This window comes from Convolutriloba macropyga, chromosome 10 (assembly GCF_964194025.1).
Source record: "Convolutriloba macropyga chromosome 10, txConMacr16.3, whole genome shotgun sequence".
Classification (NCBI taxonomy): Eukaryota; Metazoa; Xenacoelomorpha; order Acoela; family Convolutidae; genus Convolutriloba; species Convolutriloba macropyga.
In genome coordinates, this window is record NC_134477.1 from 14,531,917 (window position 1) to 14,553,087 (window position 21,171).

The following is a 21,171-nucleotide window of genomic DNA, read 5'->3' on the forward strand; positions in this document are numbered from 1 at the left end:
CCTTTTATCATGCAATATTTAAATCTACGAATCTTTGATTTATTGCAGAGCAATCGGGGAAATTTCCCTAGTTTGATGTAGATTAATTGTCCAAGTAAAGGGGAAATTTCCTAAATACCAGGCCATAAAACGAAAACAAAAACCCTCATACCACATTTCCAACTTAAAGTCATCTAATGAAAAAACATCCTGAGTTGTAAAATTAAATTTCTATCAGACTTGAACAATATTAGATCTCTGCTTACTAGAAATATCTGGAACATGGTCCCACGGGACAATTGTGAGCGAAGCTCCTCTATCGGCCAGACATCTGAGCTGGTTGTATTTTATGCCAAAGTCAAGCACCAAAACCTTCAAATCACCGCCCTCTTTGTTCACATGCCACGTCTCCTGCACAAATAAACATCAATGAGCATAGACCGAATGAAGAACAACTGGCTGCTAATAAAGTACAGTTTGAAAAGAAAAGACTGATGCTGTTCCCTTGCGATTGCAATTACAAAACATAACCACTAACGTCGGAAGAATTGCTCTCGAACGCCTAGTTAGAGCTGTAATCTATTGCAGCATGCTTCAGTCGGGTTCGTTCAAGAGCAATTAAAAATGTATTTATTTTATTTAATATGCTATGTAAATTAGGAATAGACAAACATACCCGGCAGATTGCCGGAAAATAGCCGCCGTTGATTCCAATAAGCATGATTGGGATTGAAAGAATAGAAGATATTGAAAAAAAAAGATTTTTGTACAAAAACATTTTTTAAGTCCTATTTATTTTGATGGCATTTCGTAGTTGAAGATAACGTACTTCTGTTTCTTAGAGAGAGGCTACAGGGGCTACTATCAATACCAATAAGCATTAGAGATGGTAACTAAGACTTATAGGAACGACGTTCAAATAGCGGGCATCTAAAATTGGGCTTTATGGGTTTATCCCATTTCTACTTCTGACTTCAATTTTTTATACTGACTCAGTTCATTTTGAATTGCTTTGCTGAGCAACTGATGTTCAAAATCACTTTTAGCAGAATGAGAGAAGAGAGAAACTAGTCTAGAGAAGTCAAAAAGATATCACGCAAAATGTTGAAAAAGCGGCAAAATGAGGTAAAGCGAAAAATTTTTTTATTCGACGAAGTAAAAAACATAGCCGGAAGAATTCCGGAAGCGACTCGAAGCGTCAGAACTTCACTAACAAAACCGTAATTGCAACGGAAGCCACTACTTTTTGTATTAAATCATTAGCTCACTACCACTCCAGGTATGCTCTAAAAATTGGTGAAACAACTGTCAACAAGAGAAACAAAATGCAGCAAAATTTTATATTATTGAAAACGTTCAGTAACGTTAAAAAACCCAAAATATTTAAAGTGGTCAAAAACCTTATAGTCTGAAAAAGCTGACAAGGTTATCAAGAGCCCTCAAATAATTCATGAGTCTAATCTGAAAAAGATCGCGAAAGCAAACGGCAGATAATAATCTTAGAAAAAAAGTTAAATCTTTTCTAAAAAGAAAGCTGAAATTTAAGAATAAGAAAACACCTATAATTACATTTTTAATCACTGCGATGAAGACACAAAACAACACACACCTGTTCCTTCTTGTACATAAGTTAGACAACATGATTTCATACTAAATCAAAAATAAGATTGATCATAGAAAACACATAAGCAGCAGAATATTCAAAGGCAAAAAATCGTTTTAATTAATACAAAGACCGGAAGAAAGCTGTAGTTATTAGTCATAAGTAGAAATTTCGGAAAAAGCTTGCTATCAAACTCTCAGTACTGCCTTATGTTGAATGAAATCAATTGCAAACCAAAGAAATGACGAAAATCTAAGAAAAAGCTCAAATCATTCATTTTTTACAACTGAAAAATCAATATACCGAAAATAAATGTAGGTACCAGGACAAAACTCGAATGATAAAAACTAGAATGTAAGTATGGGAACAATGTAAGGAGCACCGTAACAAAAAGACATTCTTGATTTTTGAAAGTTGAAAATCAATTTAAAAAATTCAAGAAAAATCAATACCTTTCATTGTTCAGCAATCAAGACATAGAAAAGATAACTAGTCATCCGATACAAAGATCTATCCTCCCGAAGAGAACAAAAAATAGGAAAAAGCAGAATTCATAAATACGAAACATTGAAACATTTTGCAAAAAAAAAATGTTCAAAGAACTTTTAGGGTAAGACTGCATTTATGAAAAAGTTCTGTTTTTTCAAAACTTAACGACAAAAATGATTGAATTTTTATTGAAACGAAATTAAACTCCCTCATGTTGCACAAAAAAACTATTTCTAGCAATTACAACCAAAATACAAACGAAAAACTGACGAAAATCGGAAAAAAACTACCAGAATCGGATTAGCATATGTACAATTTTATGAAACAAAATTACATCGAGGTAGTAAAAGGCGTTGAGTATAGGAAATATCAAAGAGAAGTTGCCTATTAACTGATTTTTGAGAAAAAGACGGTTAAAAGATGCAAAAATGAAGAAATTAATATTAAAAAACGCCAAAAATTAACTAAAAAATCAAGAATTATGTGCCAATTTTCAACTTGAAACGCATTTTCAGGCTCTGCAAAACACTGTGGTATCAATTTCCGAGGTTGACATTTCAATATAGTATCGAATAAATTTTATTTCTAACGGAAACCAAATTAAAAGCAAAAAAATTGGGCCACTTAGACGAAAAAACGGCTAAAAACGGCATCTATATGTGCAATTCAGTCAAAAACTACTTTTCAAAGTCAAAAAGTCATTCACTAAACGCAGCGCATGATCAAAAAACTTCTCTCGCTTAGCGAAAATCTGTTCACCAAGACAGCTTTTCTCACTTTCGCTTTTAGGTCAAAATGCCGCGTGAACAAATCTACTTCCTGTAAAAAAAAAAAACCGAGAGAAAACCAATACTCCTCTTCGAGTCGTAAAAATCTGTTCACCAAGACAGCTTTTCTCACTTTCGCTTTTAGGTCAAAATGCCGCGTGAACAAATCTACTTCCTGTAAAAAAAAAAACCGAGAGAAAACCAATACTCCTCTTCGAGTCGTAAAAAAAAATAGGAGCGCTATAATAGCCGGCTGAGAAGATGAGGCGGCTATTAATAAGCTAAGATCTAATAAATTTTAACTCTTGAACAAAAAAATTGTTGAAAAATTACCATCAACGATTGACTCTTTATTAAAAAAAACTCAACAACTGGAAGACTGGAAAAATTCCCGCATCCCCACCCATCATCATTTCACTGCACAACTGAAATTTTAGCAAATAATATATTTGACCCTTATTTCGAATCGAAAGAAATCTTCCGACACAAATTCTATGAACATAATTAACGTTTTCATCATGCTTTACGAGAGAATTCCCACCTTGGTAGATACTTTAGCCACCAAATTTTCACTGTTGATGTCGACCCACGGAATTGATTCAGGAATTGCATCCGCCAACACAATCTGAAACAAATGAAAACCTGTTCAAGCTTCAATCATAACCGCAGGGCGCGTTTTACTCTCCATCCATCCAAAAAAACCATCTCTTGAAAATCAAACTATTGGATGGCTGCGACGCAGCTGCAAAATTGTAAAATCGAGAATTTGAGAACAAAAAATCAGATCAGTGTGACTGACACGAGCAGTAAACAATTTAATGGTAAAGGGTCAATTTAATTGCTATATTTATGTCTTATATTACGACCCTCTAAATCTTTGCATCCACCGTAAATTTGAGGCTACTGAGTGTGGGAGTCAATTTTGATGTGATTTTATGATGTATGATTGAAAAACTGGCCATCAAGTCACTCATAGTCGAATTTGAATGGAGAAAACGCAAAGTCATTCGAGATCGGAGTGAATGACAGCAAAGTCTCTCCTTTCGCAAAGTCAGACGTAAAAAAATCTTTACCTTAGCTTTCATGGTCCCTCTTTCTCTCAATCGCTTCGTCAAATCACGGGTATCAATACCTAAAAAAGTTTTGTTTTGAGTCTTCTGCAATCACACATTGATACAAGTATCGATAATTAACAGAAAAACCGAGTCCGATTACATTCCTGAATAATCATGAAGATAAATTTGTATTTATTTCCATTCTTCCAAGCTTCCAACGGAATACATACCTGATAATCCTGGTACTTTGTGTTTGGTTAGCCATTGGGACAGTGACATGGATGCATCCCAATGACTGAAGTCTTCGGCCAATGAGCTCACAATCAGAGCAGTCGCGTGGATCTTGTCACTCTCGAAGGCACGGGGCAGACCTGAACAAATTGGGCAAATAAAAATTTGAAAAATCCCTAGCGTCCACATTTTGAAAAAAGAAGCACCAATATCTATCCTATTTTATTAAAACAATGCTGATCGAACTGCTAAATACAAAAGAAAAAAAATTTTGAATTCCGCAAAGTTTAAGGGAAAATATAATAAGAAGCAGGTTGATTCGCTTGGTTTCCTGTTATTTCAAACTTAACTTATTTGGAGAAAAACTACACTAAACAAATTTTTCTAGTCAGTGGTAGTTCTACGTACACACTTGCTTTTCTCAAAGTTTCATTTTCCTCAATAAATTATCATCATCAGCGTCATCACTTACTCTATTGACCTCCTGTAACATTTCGAACATGTTAATTCGATCTGATGAAAAATTTAAAAGCTCATTGAAAAATATGCGCCGAGTAGCACCAATTGGTATTGAATCATGACTGAACAAAAAACTAACAAATCCCGGAACTCAAAAAGTTTCCTTCAAAAGCGTTTCCAATTCAGTCAACATAGCTGGCAGATTGCCAGAAAACAGCCCCAATAGCTTCGTAGATCTGCAGTCTCAAAAAACAGTAAAAAGGACAACCAAAAAAATCGTCTTTTCATTGAAGGCTGATATGTTATATTTTGATTAAAAATCTGTATACGTTCTTGCTACCTCTATCAGCTGCTCTCAAATAACCTTCATTTAGAGTGACTCACACCCATTTGATCTTATCTCTGCACTAAAGTAAATGAAAGTCAATTTCAAAGTGAGGAAGTCATTTTTGAGAGTGAAGAAAGTCAAGTGTGGCCAAAGATTTGATCACCCGAATGAACAAAAAACTCAATCCACTAAGAGCGAAGAATGACGTCACGCAAGCACTTCAAATGAAATTGCATGAACGAATGAAGTGGCTGTGATGTCATATGGTCGTAACAAAAATCACGACGAAATAAAATAGCCGGAAGAAATCCGAAAGCGACTCGAAGCGTCAAAACTTCACTAACAAAACCGTAATTGCAGCGGAAGCCACTACCTTTTGAATTAAACCATTAACTCACTACCTCTCCAGGTCTGCTCTAAAAATTGGTGAAACTTAAACCACTGTCACCAAGAGAAAAATGCAGCAATATTTTATATTATTGAAAACGTTCGGTAACGTTAAAAAATCCAAAATAATTAAGGTGGTCGAAAAACTGATAGTCTGAAAAAACGGACAAGGTTATCAATTTCCCTCAAATAATTAATGATTCAAATCTGAAAGATCGCGAAAGCAAACGGTAGATAATAATCTTAGAAACTAAGTTAAATCTTTTCAAAAAAAGAAAGCTCAAATTTAAGAACCAGAAAACACCTAAAATAACACTTCTAAACCCTGCAATTAAGACAAAAAACAACACACACTTGTTGCACATATGCTAGACAAAATGATTTCATACTAATTCAAAAATTAAATTGATCATAGAAAAGACAAGCAGCAGAATATTCAAAGGCAAAAAATCGTTTAAATTAATACCAAGGCCGGAAGAAAGTTGCAGTAAATAGTCATAAGTGGAAATTTTGGAAAAGAATTGCTATCAAACTCTCAGTACTGCCTTATGTTGAATGAAATCAACTGCAACCCAGAGAAATGACGAACATCTAGAAAAAAGCTGAAATCATTCAAATTTAACAACTGAAAAAAATCAATATACCGAAAAAAAAGTAGGAGCCAGGACAAAGCTAGAATGATAGTTACTAGAAAGTGAGGAGTATGGGCACAATGTAAGGAACACCGTAACAAAAAGATATTCTTGATTTTTCAAAGTTAAAAATCAATTTAAAAAATTAAAGAAAAACGAGAACAATTCATTGTTGAGCACTGAAGACATAGAAAAGACAACTAGTCATCCGATACAAAGATTTATCCTCTTGAACAGAACAAAAAATAGGAAAAAATCAGAAATCATAAACACGAAACATTGAAACATGTTGCAAAAAAATGGTCAAAAAAACTTTTAAGACTGCATTTATGAAAAACTTTAAACCGTTTTTCAAAAACCTAACGACAAAAAATGATTGAACTTCTATTAAAACGAAATTAAAGTCTCTCATGTTGCACAAAAAGACTATTTTTAGCAATTACAACCAAAATGCAAACAAAAAAAACTGACGAAAATCGGAAAAAAACTAACAAAATCGGATTAGCATATGTAAATTTTATAAAACAAAATTACATCGAGGTAGAAAGAGGCGTTGAGTATATGAATTATCAATTAGAAGTTGCCATATTAACTGATTTTTGACAAACAGACGGTTAAAAGATTCAAAAATGAAGAAATTAATAGAAAAAAGCCAAGAATTAACTTAAAAATCAAGAAATATGTGCCAATTTTCAACTTGAAACGCATTTTCAGGCTGGAATCAATTTCCGAGGTGGAATCAATTTCCGAGGTGGAATCAATTTCCGAGGTTGACATTTCAATATAGTATCGAATAAACTTTATTTCTATAAGAAACCAAATTGAAAGCAAAAAAATTGGTCCGCTTAGTCCAAAAAACGGCCAAAAAACGGTTATCTATAGTCAAAAACTACTTTTCAAAGTCAAAAAGTCATTCCCTAAACGAAGCGCATGATCAAAAAACTTCTCTCGCTTATCAAAAATCTGTTCACCGAGACAGCTTTTCTCACTTTTGCTTTTAGGTCAAAATGCCGCGTGAACAAATCTACTTCCTGTAAAAAAAGACCGAGAGAAAACCAATACTCCTCTTCGTGTCGTAAAAAAAACCAAGAGAAGGCCAATAGTAGCCCCAGCTATCGTAGCCACATATGTGTGGCTGTGGCTATTAAAAAGAAGCAGTGTTTCGGAGGCTACAACGGTCTTGCCGCCTCTTTCGAAATGTCGCCCAGAAGCTCTAGATATTATCATGACAAACTCTGCAAACAAAACACACTACAACTAGCGCTCTCTAACAAATGCTGAGGACCAAAAAACCGAGCAAAACGCAGGAGAATGTTGCCATATTAGTATCCAATTTTTATCACTTTTGAACAAGAATGCTAATTGAGAGATATGCCAGGATTAAAACTGCAAATCATTAGCCACATCTCAGGCACATCCACATTAGCCACATTCAGACCAATGAAAAAACATGAAAACTGTTTGAGAGATAAGACTTCATTAGTCCCCATGTGCTCCCACCAATTCCAAGAAATTTCAATTTCTGAAGTAAGACGACGTGCGAAACAGTGTCAAAGGCTTGTGACATGCGGAACAGTGTCACTCACTGGGTATCCATGTATGCTAACTCATTTGTTTAATCTTTCAAAAATCTTTCAAACTTCTATGCATATGCCGAAATGGTAATCCACTTTTTAAAAACACTTTGTTCATTGAATAGTTGCTTTAAATTAATTGATTTAACATTAAAATATCAAGCGGCAATTCTCAAACCATATGCGTCAAAGTCGTCCTCATTAGGTACTCCGTAGTTTCCGATCAGTGGATAGGTTAAAACTAGCAGTTGTTCACAATATGAAGGGTCAGTTAGTGCTTCCGTATAGCCCACCATGCCAGTTTGGAACACTAAAACAATAATGAAATCAAACACAATTTCTCCCGCTCGTAATTTGCCTTTTTGGTATTTGTTAAAATAATCAACGTTTTTGTCAAGTAGATTCTTATTCAGTTGATTCATGTATTTATCTCATAATGATTTCGATTGCATGACAGTAGTAACAAAATCCTTGCTCTCATTTCGAAAAACTTTTCACGAATAAAACCATTCGGCTTTCACTTTCGTTGCATGAGCTTTTTATGATATTAACAAAAATTCTCATTCAAAGTAATATACGAACCAATTTCTCCAGAGCAGTTCTTCGGATATCCAAACAGATTACCCTGATAAACTGTTCCATCCTCAAGACACAATTTTGCAACACCCTCATTCATCATCTGAAAAAAAAATTAAGTTTATAATCAAACAGAGGATAAATTACAATGGAGGACAAAAAAAATCTCGTCAAAAAAGATTTAAGACGAAAAAGTATCCTTTTCGAAAATAATCATTTGAGATGAAAATGTTTTTCTTCAAACCATCTAGTCCTTGATATTGCCGCTTTTTAGCTCCATCACAAGGCGCAATAGATACAACAGGCGCAATAGATACAATTTAGTGCAATAGATACAACAGGCGCAATAGATACAATTTAGTGCAAAAGGCGCAATAGATACAATTTAGTGTAATAAGTGTAAATAAAATGTTGCAAATGTAATTTTTAACTGTAAATAATTTCAAAAATTCTGTGTTATTTTAACTCATTTCTTAGAATTATAGTCAAAGACAAGTTTATATACTTTGTAAATGATTTCATTTAATTTTTAAACCTGAGGATGAACGCAATGTTCGAAAACGTTCGTTTTAGTTAATCAATTTAAGTTTTAATTGACAATTACTTCTCTGCATCAATAGATACAACATTCCTTTAATTGGTACAACATTGTGATACAACATTCATTTAATGATAAAACATTCATTTAGGGTGCGGAAACTGTTGATGGAATTTACAAATTTGGAAAGTATTCCCAGCTGCATCAAGAAGATGGGCTGGAGCCAGGAAAGTATTCCCAGCTGCATCAAGAAGCTGGGCTGGAGATTAAGACCCTGGAGAGAGTATTACGCCATCAATACAATTTAAGAGGGCTGCTCAAGAAAGGAAAAGGCAAGAACTTGGGCAAAAGGCAGAGGAAAGTGAGAGCCAAGGCAAGGAAGGTGCAACAGACACAGACTGAGGAGGAGCTCCTGAACAATCGGGCTTCATTGCCCCCTGTCCTTGAGCTTATTTGAGGTATGTGGTTGCTGCTACCAAAGACGTGGCTCAGGTATATTTTGAAAAAATCAAACTGTTTCAAACTTTATCTTGATTACTTGAATACTTTAAATAAGGTCATTATACAATTACCGAATTGAATTTCTAAAACAATGCCTTAACAATGATATAATTCCGGATTTTTTGAGGTTTCGCGCTCCTAAAAATGAAATTTTTTCTGAACCAGCGGTGCACAAATTTCAATTAAAGCTCCTGAAACAAGAAATAAACCGTGCGGAGAAAGGCCGTAATGTGTTCAAGGAAAAACTTGAGACAGATAGGAGTAATTTTAGGGAGAATGTGCAAACAGAACTGATGCCATCCGTTGTTAGCTGCATTAAGCGTGAAATGAGAAATCACTCCGTAATGGTTCAGAACACACTTAATGGAAAACTTAATGAACTGTCAAAGAGACAAGATAGACCACTACTGAATGGCTCCCATAGTAATGTTGTGATAATGAATGGCCGTGAACTTCCAAAGTTTGTACTCGACATCCTATCGTTGGGGCCTAAACACCCTGAGAGAGACAAGTTTAATGAGGTGCACTTCCTCGCAGACGTAGACAAACTTGTACGTGAGTTGCGCGAGAATAACACTGAGGGTGAGAAGCTTTGTGAAATTGAGGCGTCCGCAAAATGGTATGCAAAAAATGTACGCGAAACCCCATTGGATAGAGGGGTCAAAAAAGTGCATGATTACCTAAAAGCCAATGATTTGCTGGCGGTACCATTTGACAAAGGCTGTGGTTTCTGTGTGATGAAGGAGTCAACGTACAGGGAAAAACTTGATGAGGTGTTGAATTCAGATCAGTTTCAAAAAATAGATGGGGCAAAAGATCAACTTGTGATCAAAAATGAAAAACAGATCAATAACAGCCTAGAACAATTAATGAAGCAAGGGAAAATTGGTGACAAAATTTATCAAAGACTCAGGTCAACAGGTTCGCAACCAGCGAGTCTTTATGGCCTGGCAAAGGTACATAAAAAAGATACACCTCTCCGACCTGTTATTTCAATACCTGGTAGAAGCTACGCAAAGTTAAACAGATTTCTGACACCATGTTTACAGAAACTACCGCGCGCAAACATTGAAACCAATACGCAAGATGCTAGAAAAGCCTTAAAGTCTCTCACTCTCGAAAATGGCGAGCAGATAGTATCTCTTGACGTAAAAAGTTTGTACACCAACGTTCCAGTTGAAGAGGCTATAGAAATAGCTCTAAGAAAACTCTATTCAAACAACCTAGCTCCAGATAACCCAAGGTCCGCCATGAAAAGTTTGCTAAAGCTTGCGGTGACGAATGTTCATTTCAAATGTAATGGGATCTGGTATGTGCAATCAGATGGTCTGGCTATGGGTGCATCACTGGTTGTAATACTAGCAAACGTGTGGATGAAATCGTTTGAGGCATCACTGCAGAAACCGGAGCTCAGTGAAAACTTTTCCAGATCGGACCAAAACGGGAAGTGCAAAGACTGTAACCGGAGAGTGACTTACCGAGGAAAATGAGTAGAATGTGAGTCATTCAAAAACTGGTCTCATGCAAGATGCCAAAAAATATCGAATGAGGAATACGCCAACATGCAGGATGTTGTTTGGCTTTGTGCTTATCGCAGCAATCAACAGACAGTGGGGCATGATAAGGAGATGAAATTGTTTAAAAAGTATGTGGATGATATTATCTGCACGATTCGTGATGACCCGGATGAGTATTTAAAATTTGCAAGATCATTACACAACAACCTGCAATATACCTTAGAAAAAGTGAACATGGATGGGGATTTGGCTTTTCTTGACATTAACGTAAATGTGAGCAGCAAAATTAATATCACCTGTCATTGTTATCAAAAACCAACTGACACTGGAATAATACTGAATTTTCGCAGCTGTGCAGCGCTTCAGCATAAGAAAAATGTGATTCAAGGGGCGGTTCACAGGGTTTTTAATGCAACCTCTAATTGGTTGTCCTTCGATCAGGCTCTTGAAAAGAACAAAAGTTGCTGGACCAAAAATCAATATCCAAAGGAATGGTCTTCAAAAATAGTGAATCAGACTCAAAAAAAGATAATAAGTGTCGGTAAAGACCAATTAAGAACAACACCAAAAGAGCATCAAAAAAGCAAGACCAAATCTATTGATAAGCCAACTATTTTTCTACAATACAGAGGCAACCTTTCTCAAAACTTTGCAAGCAAACTGAAGAAACTATGCGAATTGCAAGTAACTTTTACAATGCGGAAAATAATATCGTGCCTCCCCACCGTGAAATCATCTTTCGATAGAGACCTGAAAGCCCACGTGGTATATGAGATTATATGTAATGGATGCGGATCCATCTATGTTGGGCAAACAAGCAGGCATGTTACCACACGGATAACAGAACATCAAAAGAAGGATTCACGGGTGGGTCAACATCTGGTTGAATGTCGTGGCGCCACGAATGACATTGAATGGAAAATTCTGGACGCCTGTCGGACAGTAGAAAAACTAAAGATTATCGGAGCTATATATATCAGCAAGCTGAAGCCGGCACTAAACACACGCGATGAATATAGGGGGAGGGAACTCACTCTAAAATATTAGTTCAAATCATAATTTTGATTAGATGAGAATACATAGGGCAAAAAACATTTTGTGCATGACAAAACGAAATTTGCAAAACCTCCACAAAAGGGATACTTATGGTTAGGGCAAATTCGGAATAACCCTAAAAATACAAGAACATGGCCAAAATCGAAAAATCCGGAATAGGAAGGTTTTTAAATAAATTGATAACAGATGTAAATATGAGTTGTAAATAGGCTAAATATTGTATATAGGGAAAATTTTTCGATTTATTTTGTAGAATAGTTCCTAGAATTGTTGTCATTGTCGTCTCAGACAAATGTAAATACGTATTCATTTTATCTTTTAACAATTTGTAAAACAGTTTTAACCTGACGATGAACGTAAAGTTCGAAAACGTTTGTTTTAAATATTGGAAGTAATTTTAATTTGACAAATTGGTTTCCTTTACATTACAAATTTGTTAACTGGAGAAAACTAGACTAAACTCAAATTGACTCATCGATTGAAATCAAGTGGGTCTAACAAACCTTTGTATGTATATCATAAAGTTCACAAATTATCCCCATCCTCCAGTAATTCAGGACTCCCCAATTGCATATTTTAAACATTTAAATTACTTCAATTCACGTATAATATAAAAACATTCAGACAATTAATAATAATAATAATAATAATAAAATAATGAGAGAGAGAGAGGTTTATTTAGCTTTTTCGTATAAATACAAAAAGCAAGGATGATCAACGGGGACATCAAGTTCCTCTTTTCAGATCACCATAATGATGGTAGCACAAGACAATAATATACTTTGCATAACTCCAGACAGTAATACACATGACAGAACAAAAAACAAAATTAAGGAAGATCGATTATTTGGAGCGGTTGCCATAAACATATTCAACAAGTTCAGAATTATTACAGATATAAGAAAACTTCAGTTTGCGACTAATATCAGAAAAGTGACATTTTGTATACTATCAGGTAACACTCCAATTAATCTAAGCTTATTATATAGAACAGAAACTCTAAATTGAACAGAGTTTCTTTCAACTTTACTTTTTATAGACGGAATATTAAGCAAATTCAATGTACCATTTCGTGTATTAACACCTTCAATTTGTTTTCGAAACATATCGTTACAAAAATTGATACAATGATGTCCATTCAGAGATTTGAGAGCAAATTTGAGCAATTAATATAAATGAAATTCGTAAACAGAGAGTATTGTATTGTTTATAAACAGGTCATTGCAACCGTCCCGCTTTTTTCGGAAGTGTATTTTCAAAATTTTCTTTTGTAATAAAAAAAATGGGAAAGAGTGAAGAATAGCTGCAACATCCGTAGACAAGTATGCCATATTGAATTATTGAATTTACATTTGTATTGTAATAGTTTAATAATTTACTTCTGGAAACATAGTGTCTGAGTTTCGAAATAATTCAACACTGCTTGCTAAGCTTTTTTACAACATGGGAAATGTGAGTTTTAAAAGTTAGTTTTCAGTCCAAACGTACACCAAGATGTTTACATGTATTGTCAACTTTTTTATATTGGTTATCTAAATCGAAGCGTGGGTTCAAATTATCCGTTTTAATGTTCAATTGAATGGTTTTTTCAAGGTTTAAAACAAGCATGTTTTCAGTTAACCAATCATTTAATTTTTTAAATCTGATGCTACGTCGTTAATAGAACAACCAATTGCTTCTATATTAGTATCATCTGCAAACAAAATAATTTCAACGTCTTTTCAGACGTTGGGCAGGTCATTTTTGTAAATTATGAATAGTAGAGGCCCTAATATTGAGCCCTGTGGAACACCACATTTTACTCTTTTCCAAGAGGAGCTTATTTCATTTAATTCTACTCCTTGCATTCTGTTCCCAAGATACGATTTAAACCAAGACAGACACGTTCCTCGTATCCCGTACAATTCCAATTACTTATTAAGATGTCATGATTTAGTGTATCAAACGCCTTTTTGAGGTTTAGGAAAAAACTGATTATGTTTTTGTTCTGCTTTCTGCGTATTGTTTCTATTAGATGAACCAATGCATCAATAGTGCTGTGGTATGTTCTAAATCCAAACTGGTTAATATGCAATAGATTAAAACACCCGATGAATGAAAATAGTTGGTTGTACATGACTCTTTCAAAAATTTTGCTGCATACATTTAAATTGGATATTGGCCTAAAATTATTTTCATTTACTTTGGAGCCTTCTTTATGAAGCGGGAAAACCTTAGCATTCGATAGTGCATCGGGGAAAACGCCTGTACTGAATGAAAGTTTAATTAGGTGTTCTAAGTAAACTGCTGTTACCGAACCAGAAGTTTTGATTGAAATATTGCTGAGATTGTCGTCCCCTGACGATGACTTGTTGTCTAAGCCTTGCATGATTTTCTGAACTTCAGACAAATTTGTTTTATATAAAAAAATACTCCTTGCTTTATAATCTGGGTCTGCTATTCTTTTTTAGGTTTTTTGTTAAGTTTGAACCTATTTTGATAAAGAAATCATTGAATGAGTTTGCATTATATACCTGACTGGGTTCCTCGATATTTTTCTGACAACTGGCTAGAATGGGAAAAGTTTTGGAAGCTTTTGTTTTCCCCTTGAGTTCATTAAGAAGTTTGTATGTTTGTCTTGAATTGCCAAAACATTTGTCAAACTTATTATGATGAAATTGTTTTTTGGTTGCTGTGATTTCTTTTTTAAGATTATGCCTCGCTTTTGTGAAAGCAGCAAGGGTTCGTTTATATTGGTTCTCTTTCCATTTTCTGTGAGCTTTATGTCGTTTTGTTTTTAAGTTTTTAGTTTAAAACAAAACCATTGTGGACATTTTCTTTTCGTTTTACTGATTGTCATTGGTGCATAGACATCTCTCACCTCTAAGAGAAGTCTGTTAAAAATATCAAAGGCTTCGTTTACATTGCTTTGACTAAAAATTGATTGTTTGCTGTTTTTCAGATGTTGATTCAGATCATTGAAATTTTTTTTTGCTCATTCTGCACAACTTAAAAATTTTGTATCTCTATACACTTTCTCATTATTTGTCGTTGTTTTGTAAAATTTAAATTTGAATTCAGCTGGATAATGGTCACTGAAATTTTGGTGTAAAAGAACTTGCCGTTCTCCTTTAATGTTTTGAAATAGATAATGATCTAAAGATCTTGATGATGTTTCTGTTACCTTTGTTGTTTTATCGCAAAAAAATTCAAAACCGTTAACGGCGACGCTATTTAAATACGTATCTACCATTAGGTTTTTATTCCCAATGTCAATTTTGAAGTCACCACCAACATTTGTTGGGGTATTCGGGCTTTTTTCATTTTCTAAAAACTTATCAAGGGTTTCTATGAAGGTCATTTTGTTGTATTGTGGAGGGTTACATAAAGCCATGAGTTTGAAGTTGAAAATTTGCATCTCTAGATTTAATTACAACGCTTCATTAAAAAGATTAGGAATTTCTTTCACAATTTTTAAGGTATTGTTGCGTTGAATCATAATTCCACCTCCTCATGAATTTCTATTTCTTATTGCCCAGTTATTAAAGACAGGTATAACATAATTTGACGGTTCGTCATTTTCACTTAACCATGTTTCACTCAGGCATAGAATATCTGGTTTAGATTCAAGACTTAAATTAAAGCCTCTAGTTCTGAGAATTGCTTTTTGAGAGACCGTACGTTTATTTGAATAATATTTTAAATACGGCTAGAATCGAGGATTTTCGAAGCCAAAGGAAATTGTTGGATAGTATGGAGTCTGATAGTCTGGGTAAAATTGCATCCGTGAGTAGTAACTTTGTTTTTTGTAGTTTTAATTTCGGTTTTTAAAGTTTTTCAAAGTTCGAGTTTTCGTTGCTCAGGCCTTTCGTTATGCAACTTTTCACGTTAAGTTTCACTTTCATATACCGGGTTTGATCTGTTGGTCAGTTTTGTTTCAAAGCACTTTATAACCGTTTCGTAACTGTATTTACCTATTCAGCTCCTTCATAGAAGCCATGTATTTTTTCTATGCTCTCATTATCTTTCCGCTCAAAAAATATTGTCGCCGAGCTTTGTTTATTCGCTCATCGTTTCTTAGCAATTTCATGAAAGTTAGGCGAGCTTTTGTGGCATCTTCATATATCTTTACGTTCCCTAAAAGGGAATTTTCGTGCAGTTTTTTCTTTTTCGTTAAGAGCTCAATTTTAGTCACTCTACGGGTAAACCTAGCAATAACTGGTTTAGGTGTTCCGTTATTAGCTGGCAGCCTTTGAGCAATTGGAATGTCATTTTTTGCAACACGTACATTCATTTCTTGAGCAACTTTCTGTACAATTTTGGCTGTTTCTTGATAGGTTTCTCTCTGGCCATGAGCTAAATTGTGTTCGAGACCTTGTATTTTAATATTATAACGGCGGTTATAAGTTTTTACCAGTACACATTCAGATAATGTTTTCAGTTTCACTTTTTCTTGTTCGATGTCTACTTTAAGTTCCAACTGCGACTTAAGTTTATCAATTTTTTCATCGACAATTTCACTTGTGGTAGTTTTCAATTCGTTTTTTAGCTCAGCTTTAATTGATTCCATTTCCGAATTTACAGTTTTCATTATTTCAGGAAGCATGTCGGCAACAGATTTCTGAAAGTTATTTTTAATTATTTCGGAAATATCCAAACTAGGAATATTTTCGTTAAATTTGTTATTTTCAGGTTTTGCATCAATTTCATCAGGACTTAATGCAACACAATTTGTTTTTTCGCCTTTCATTAGAGGTGTTTGACCAAGATATGATAAAGCGGATTATAATTCCCATTATAATCTGCTTTTGAATTGTTAACTTCCTCTCTTTGTTGGTCTGCAGAGGGAGCTTGATCATTTTTCAAATTAGATGAACTCATATTTCGACTTCGACTTAGTGTGTAATTCAGATTACCTGTGGTGGCAACGAGCTGACTGAAAGCTCAAGAGCTACCAAGGTGTTCGGTTCTCGACAAGTTGGAAAACAAATGGTTATTTTCAAAAACACAGTAGAGTTAAAGTTGCAGTAAATCAGATTAATATGAATCAAAAAAAATGAAAAAAAAAATAGGCGAGAAAAAAAACAAGAGGGTGCGTAGGTATGTTGTTTTCCGTCACGTGTTCAAAAACACCCGCGGTGGTGCTGAGCTCACTGAAAGCTCAAGTGCTACCAAGGTGTTCCAAACGAGCCACAGAAACGCAATCAAAAAGGGAGGTATTTATACAGCCTATCTATCTGATTATTTTTAAGCCAATTTATAAAAGTAAAGAAGAGAGAGAACTAAAGCACCAAAGGGTAAATATAAATTTATAGCTCCAAAATAGAGATATCTCAGATCACATCATGAGAGTAATCCTAATTGTCAATGTAAACTTCTTTCAATTGTTCTCTGGCTTTGTATTTTTCCCGCTTCACCGCTGATGATTGGTTTGTATCAGATCGATTTTTTCGTGATCGCTTATTTTGGACTAAATAGAACAAAATGTCCTGATGCCGCAATATTGTTTTAAAGATGTTTGTCTCAATTTGTGTTTCAGGATGCAGTTCAAGCAATTCATTTATGTAATACTCTGATTTTCTTTGCGGGGAGATATAAGATGTCGCTTAACACTAATAATTGTTGTTAGTTTATGTTGACACAGGGTTTAAAATAAATCCGGAGTTCCAAAACGTTGATTGTATACTATTGCTGATAACTTGTGCCGGTACTTTTTCAACTCTTCGAGCAACTGTTTACTCTGTGTGTAATACTCTGATTTTTTTTGCGGGGAGAAATAAGATGTCGCCTAACACTAATAAATGTTGTTAGTTTATGTTGACACAGGGTTTCAAATAAATCCGGAGTTCCAAAACGTTGATTGTATACTATTGCTGATAACTTGTGCCGGTACTTTTTCAACTCTTCGAGCAATTGTTTAATTGTCAAGGGATGGTCGTTATTTGAGTTGTGGGGTGTTATCGAGTTGTTGATGACATCATGCCATAGTACAATGCTGTTTCGATTTCTGAGAGGCTTTTTTATCGAATAAATTCTGCAGATTTAGACTCACGTTTTTGACATTCGGATTGAGGCTCAAAGATGGTACACCATAAACGTTACCCAAAAAATTGTGTTCCTTTTTCACTCTGTCGAGTGGCCCTGTTGACTTTGCTCACAGAGCTGGCTCCAACAATAAATATCATTTATCATGTGCCCAATTTTGGCAACAATCGATCTGAAAAAACGCTCGTGATAAACTTATTAACTATTTAATAAGTTTATCACAACAATTAGGATTTCCGCAACGCAATATTTAGGGAAAACCTCATGGAAGTTTTTACGCTCCCAAATCAAATTTAACATTCACTTCGGTTCGAGTGTTTTGATGTTTCTCTACAATAATCAAAGTTGCATGTCAATCGCCAAGAACACAAATCCATCTTGTTGAAATTGCGGTTGAAATAACTCAGATACGCCTTCAAATATTTTGCCATATAATTACAAATCTTGGCCACATCCACACCGAAAGACTGTCGAAAAAGGTGAACCAAAATCGTGGCTCGAATCCAAAAGTCACATTCATGCTTGCTCCTCTTAATTTTTATTTCATTGCTCTTGTATTGAACTGATAACCTTCTTTTATCACTCTTTACAATTTCGAATTTGGATTTCCAGTCTAGCCGAAACTTGTCGTTGACAATTCAAACAAAGGTTAGTAGATCATGTAACTCATGATAGAGCGGCACAAGAATTAGCTCCAATTTCTAGTATTTCTTTATAGCCATTAGCCAATGGGACAGTACCTTAAAATCAAATTCGAGGCTTTCTTTTGTAATAATATTGAGGTCGTTTTCCAAAACATTCCGCAAAATTGCTCAAAAGGACAGAATCCGTGCGAAGCAGCCTTTGTAGAGAAACAAGCGTGTATCACTATCTGCTGAGTCACAGATATTGCGTCTGATCAAATGGAAAGATTTGATGGCTTTACCGCAACGACATTTGGCCTGTGATGTCCATGTTAATGAACTGTAAAATCTGAGGCCCAAATCTTTCTGAGTCGCAAACTCTTCCACTTCAACGCCCCCTATGCGAACTAACGCGTAACGCTTGAAGACCATTAGGCTACATTTGGAAAGATTGAGCTGCATAAAATCCTCGTTACCCAACTTCCGCAACCCAGCCGCGTCAATTTGAAGCGTTACTGAGCTATCAATTATAATTTTAAAGTCTTCGGCATAGCCAAAGCGTCTGTACATTAGGCAATTAGACAGATCGATCATAAAACGGATGAAAAAAAGAGGACCGAGGACGGACCCTCGGGACATCACTATGAACATTAATTTCGTCAGACGAAAAGACTTCCACTCTGATTCTGTGTCTTCACTTATTCAGATAGCTTTCATTTACAGCGTAAACATCCCCGGAGAAACCGTAGTAACAAAAAGTTTCTCATTACAAATTACATTGAAAGCCTTTTGAAAGAATAATTACAAAGCTTGGCCACATCCATACCGATATTTTGTCCAAAAAGATTAGCCAAAGTCGTGGCTCGAAGCCAAAAGTTACCTTCTTGCTTGGTCCTCATAATTTTTATTTCCTTGCACTTGTATTGAATTGATAAATTTTTTATCACTCTTTACAATTTCCAATTTGGATTTCCAGTCCAACCGAAACTTGTCGTTGACAATTCAAAAAAAGTTAGCAGAAACTGTAACTCATGATAGAGCAACACAGGAAGTAGCTTCAATTTCTAGTCTTTCTTTATAGTCATTAGCCAATGGGACACTATCTTAAAATCAATTTCGAGGCTTTCTTTTGTAAACTCTCAATAATTTTCAGGTCGTTTTTCAAAACTTTCCGCTAAATTGCTCCAAAGGACAGAGTTCGTTCGATGCAGCCTTTGTAGAGAAACAAGCGTGTATTACTATCTGCTGAGTCACAGATATTGCGTTTGGTCAAATGGAAAGATTTGATGGCTTTACCGCAATGAAATTTGGCCTGTGAAGTCCATATTAATGAACTGTGAAATCTGAGGCACAAATCTTTCTGTGTCGCACACTCTTCCAATTCAACTCCCCCTTATGCGAACTGACGCGTCACGCTTCAAGACCATTAGGCTACATTTGGAAAGATTGAGCTATATAAAATCCTCGTTACTCAACTTCCACAACCCAGCCGCGTCAATTTGAAGCGTTACTGAGCTATCAATACAACTTTTAAGTCTTCGGCATAAATAAAACATTTGGACATTAGACAATTAGACAGATCGTTCACAAAAAGGATGAAAAAGAGAGTAACGAGACGGGACCCTCGGGGGACACCACTATGAACATTAACTTCGTCAGATGAAAAGTCTTCCACTCTGATTCTCTGTCTTCTATTAGTCAGATAGCTTTCAATTACAGCGTAAACACCCCCGGAGGAATCGTAGTAACAAAAATTTTCCAAAAGTTTCTCATGACAAACTACATTGAAAGCCTTCTGAAAGTCTAATGAAAATGTACAAATAGTTCCACTGTTCAAACCAGAATTGATTTCCTTCAGAAACATTATCATCTGGGTTGTTTTAGACCCCTTTTGACAGAATCTGTGTTGATCGTTAGAGAGGACAGCATCTTTTGTAATATCTTAAAACTTTTCGGATAATAGCTTTTCAAGGACCTTGGAGGTACAGGAGAGAAGAGTAATTCCTCAATAGTTGGAGATGTTTTGCTTATCTCCACTTTTGTAGATGGGCACAACCTCTGCTGTTTTCCAATAATCTGAAAAAAAATGTTTGTTTGCAATAGTGTTGAAAACAATTTTCAGCAACTTGTCTAGCACATTTGCCATTCAGTTCAGAAACACGTTGCCTAAACCATCTGCACCCTTAGCTTTCGTAGTGTCTAGTTGCTCAAGCACATTTTCGCTATCATGATCAGAAAAGTTTTCTTCATGCAGTCGTTGTAATTTCCGTTCGCTAATGTTTCTCTTATAAGCACTCTTGGAGAAAACAGAGCGGAAGTAGGTACTGAACAATTGTGCTTTAGCCAAGGCGTCGGAATTCGGTGTATTCTCAAAATACATTTGATGAAGTAAACTGGTTTGTTTATTCACTCATCTTAAATACTTCTGGATGTTAGAGAAGATGCCATTTTGTAAATTATTTTTCTTAAAATTTGTTGAAGACTACCAAGTTGCTAGGCGTTCTCCTCCAAACAACCCTATATATCGGTTTATATCCCAAACAATGGAAGATCTCAAGCCTCTGCAATTGACAAAAAAGCAACAAAGCTGATTATACACTGTACAGAAAATAAAACTACTATGCTCTATGTCCGAAAACCAGTTTTGACCTTTTCTATGGTAACAGCGCATATCAGCTTAATACGAAGTAACTTGCTTTTCTGAAACAGGGATTGACCGTTCTCCAACTATGTCTTTTTCTGAATATAGAACCAAAGATGAGAATGACACAATAACGAAAACTATTTCCCTCATGAGCAACTAGTAAACAATCTGCACAAATATGAAGCTGG

At 35.2% G+C, this 21,171-nt stretch overlaps 1 protein-coding gene across 1 annotated transcript in view; it reads right to left on the reverse strand.

Annotated features, from left to right (window-relative positions):
• The window catches only part of LOC142347932 (multifunctional protein CAD-like), a 155,846-nt gene extending 137,898 nt beyond the window's left edge, over nt 1-17,948 (reverse strand). The window contains exons 1-7 of the mRNA XM_075399097.1: nt 17,919-17,948; nt 8,087-8,183; nt 7,683-7,814; nt 4,124-4,264; nt 3,912-3,970; nt 3,380-3,463; nt 246-390 (exon numbers count right to left, since the gene is read on the reverse strand). Of these exons, the coding sequence (XP_075255212.1) occupies nt 246-390; nt 3,380-3,463; nt 3,912-3,970; nt 4,124-4,264; nt 7,683-7,814; nt 8,087-8,183 (658 nt within the window). The 5' untranslated portion in view covers nt 17,919-17,948. The remainder of the gene's footprint in view (nt 1-245; nt 391-3,379; nt 3,464-3,911; nt 3,971-4,123; nt 4,265-7,682; nt 7,815-8,086; nt 8,184-17,918) is intronic.
• Between the last annotated feature and the right edge of the window lie 3,223 nt (nt 17,949-21,171).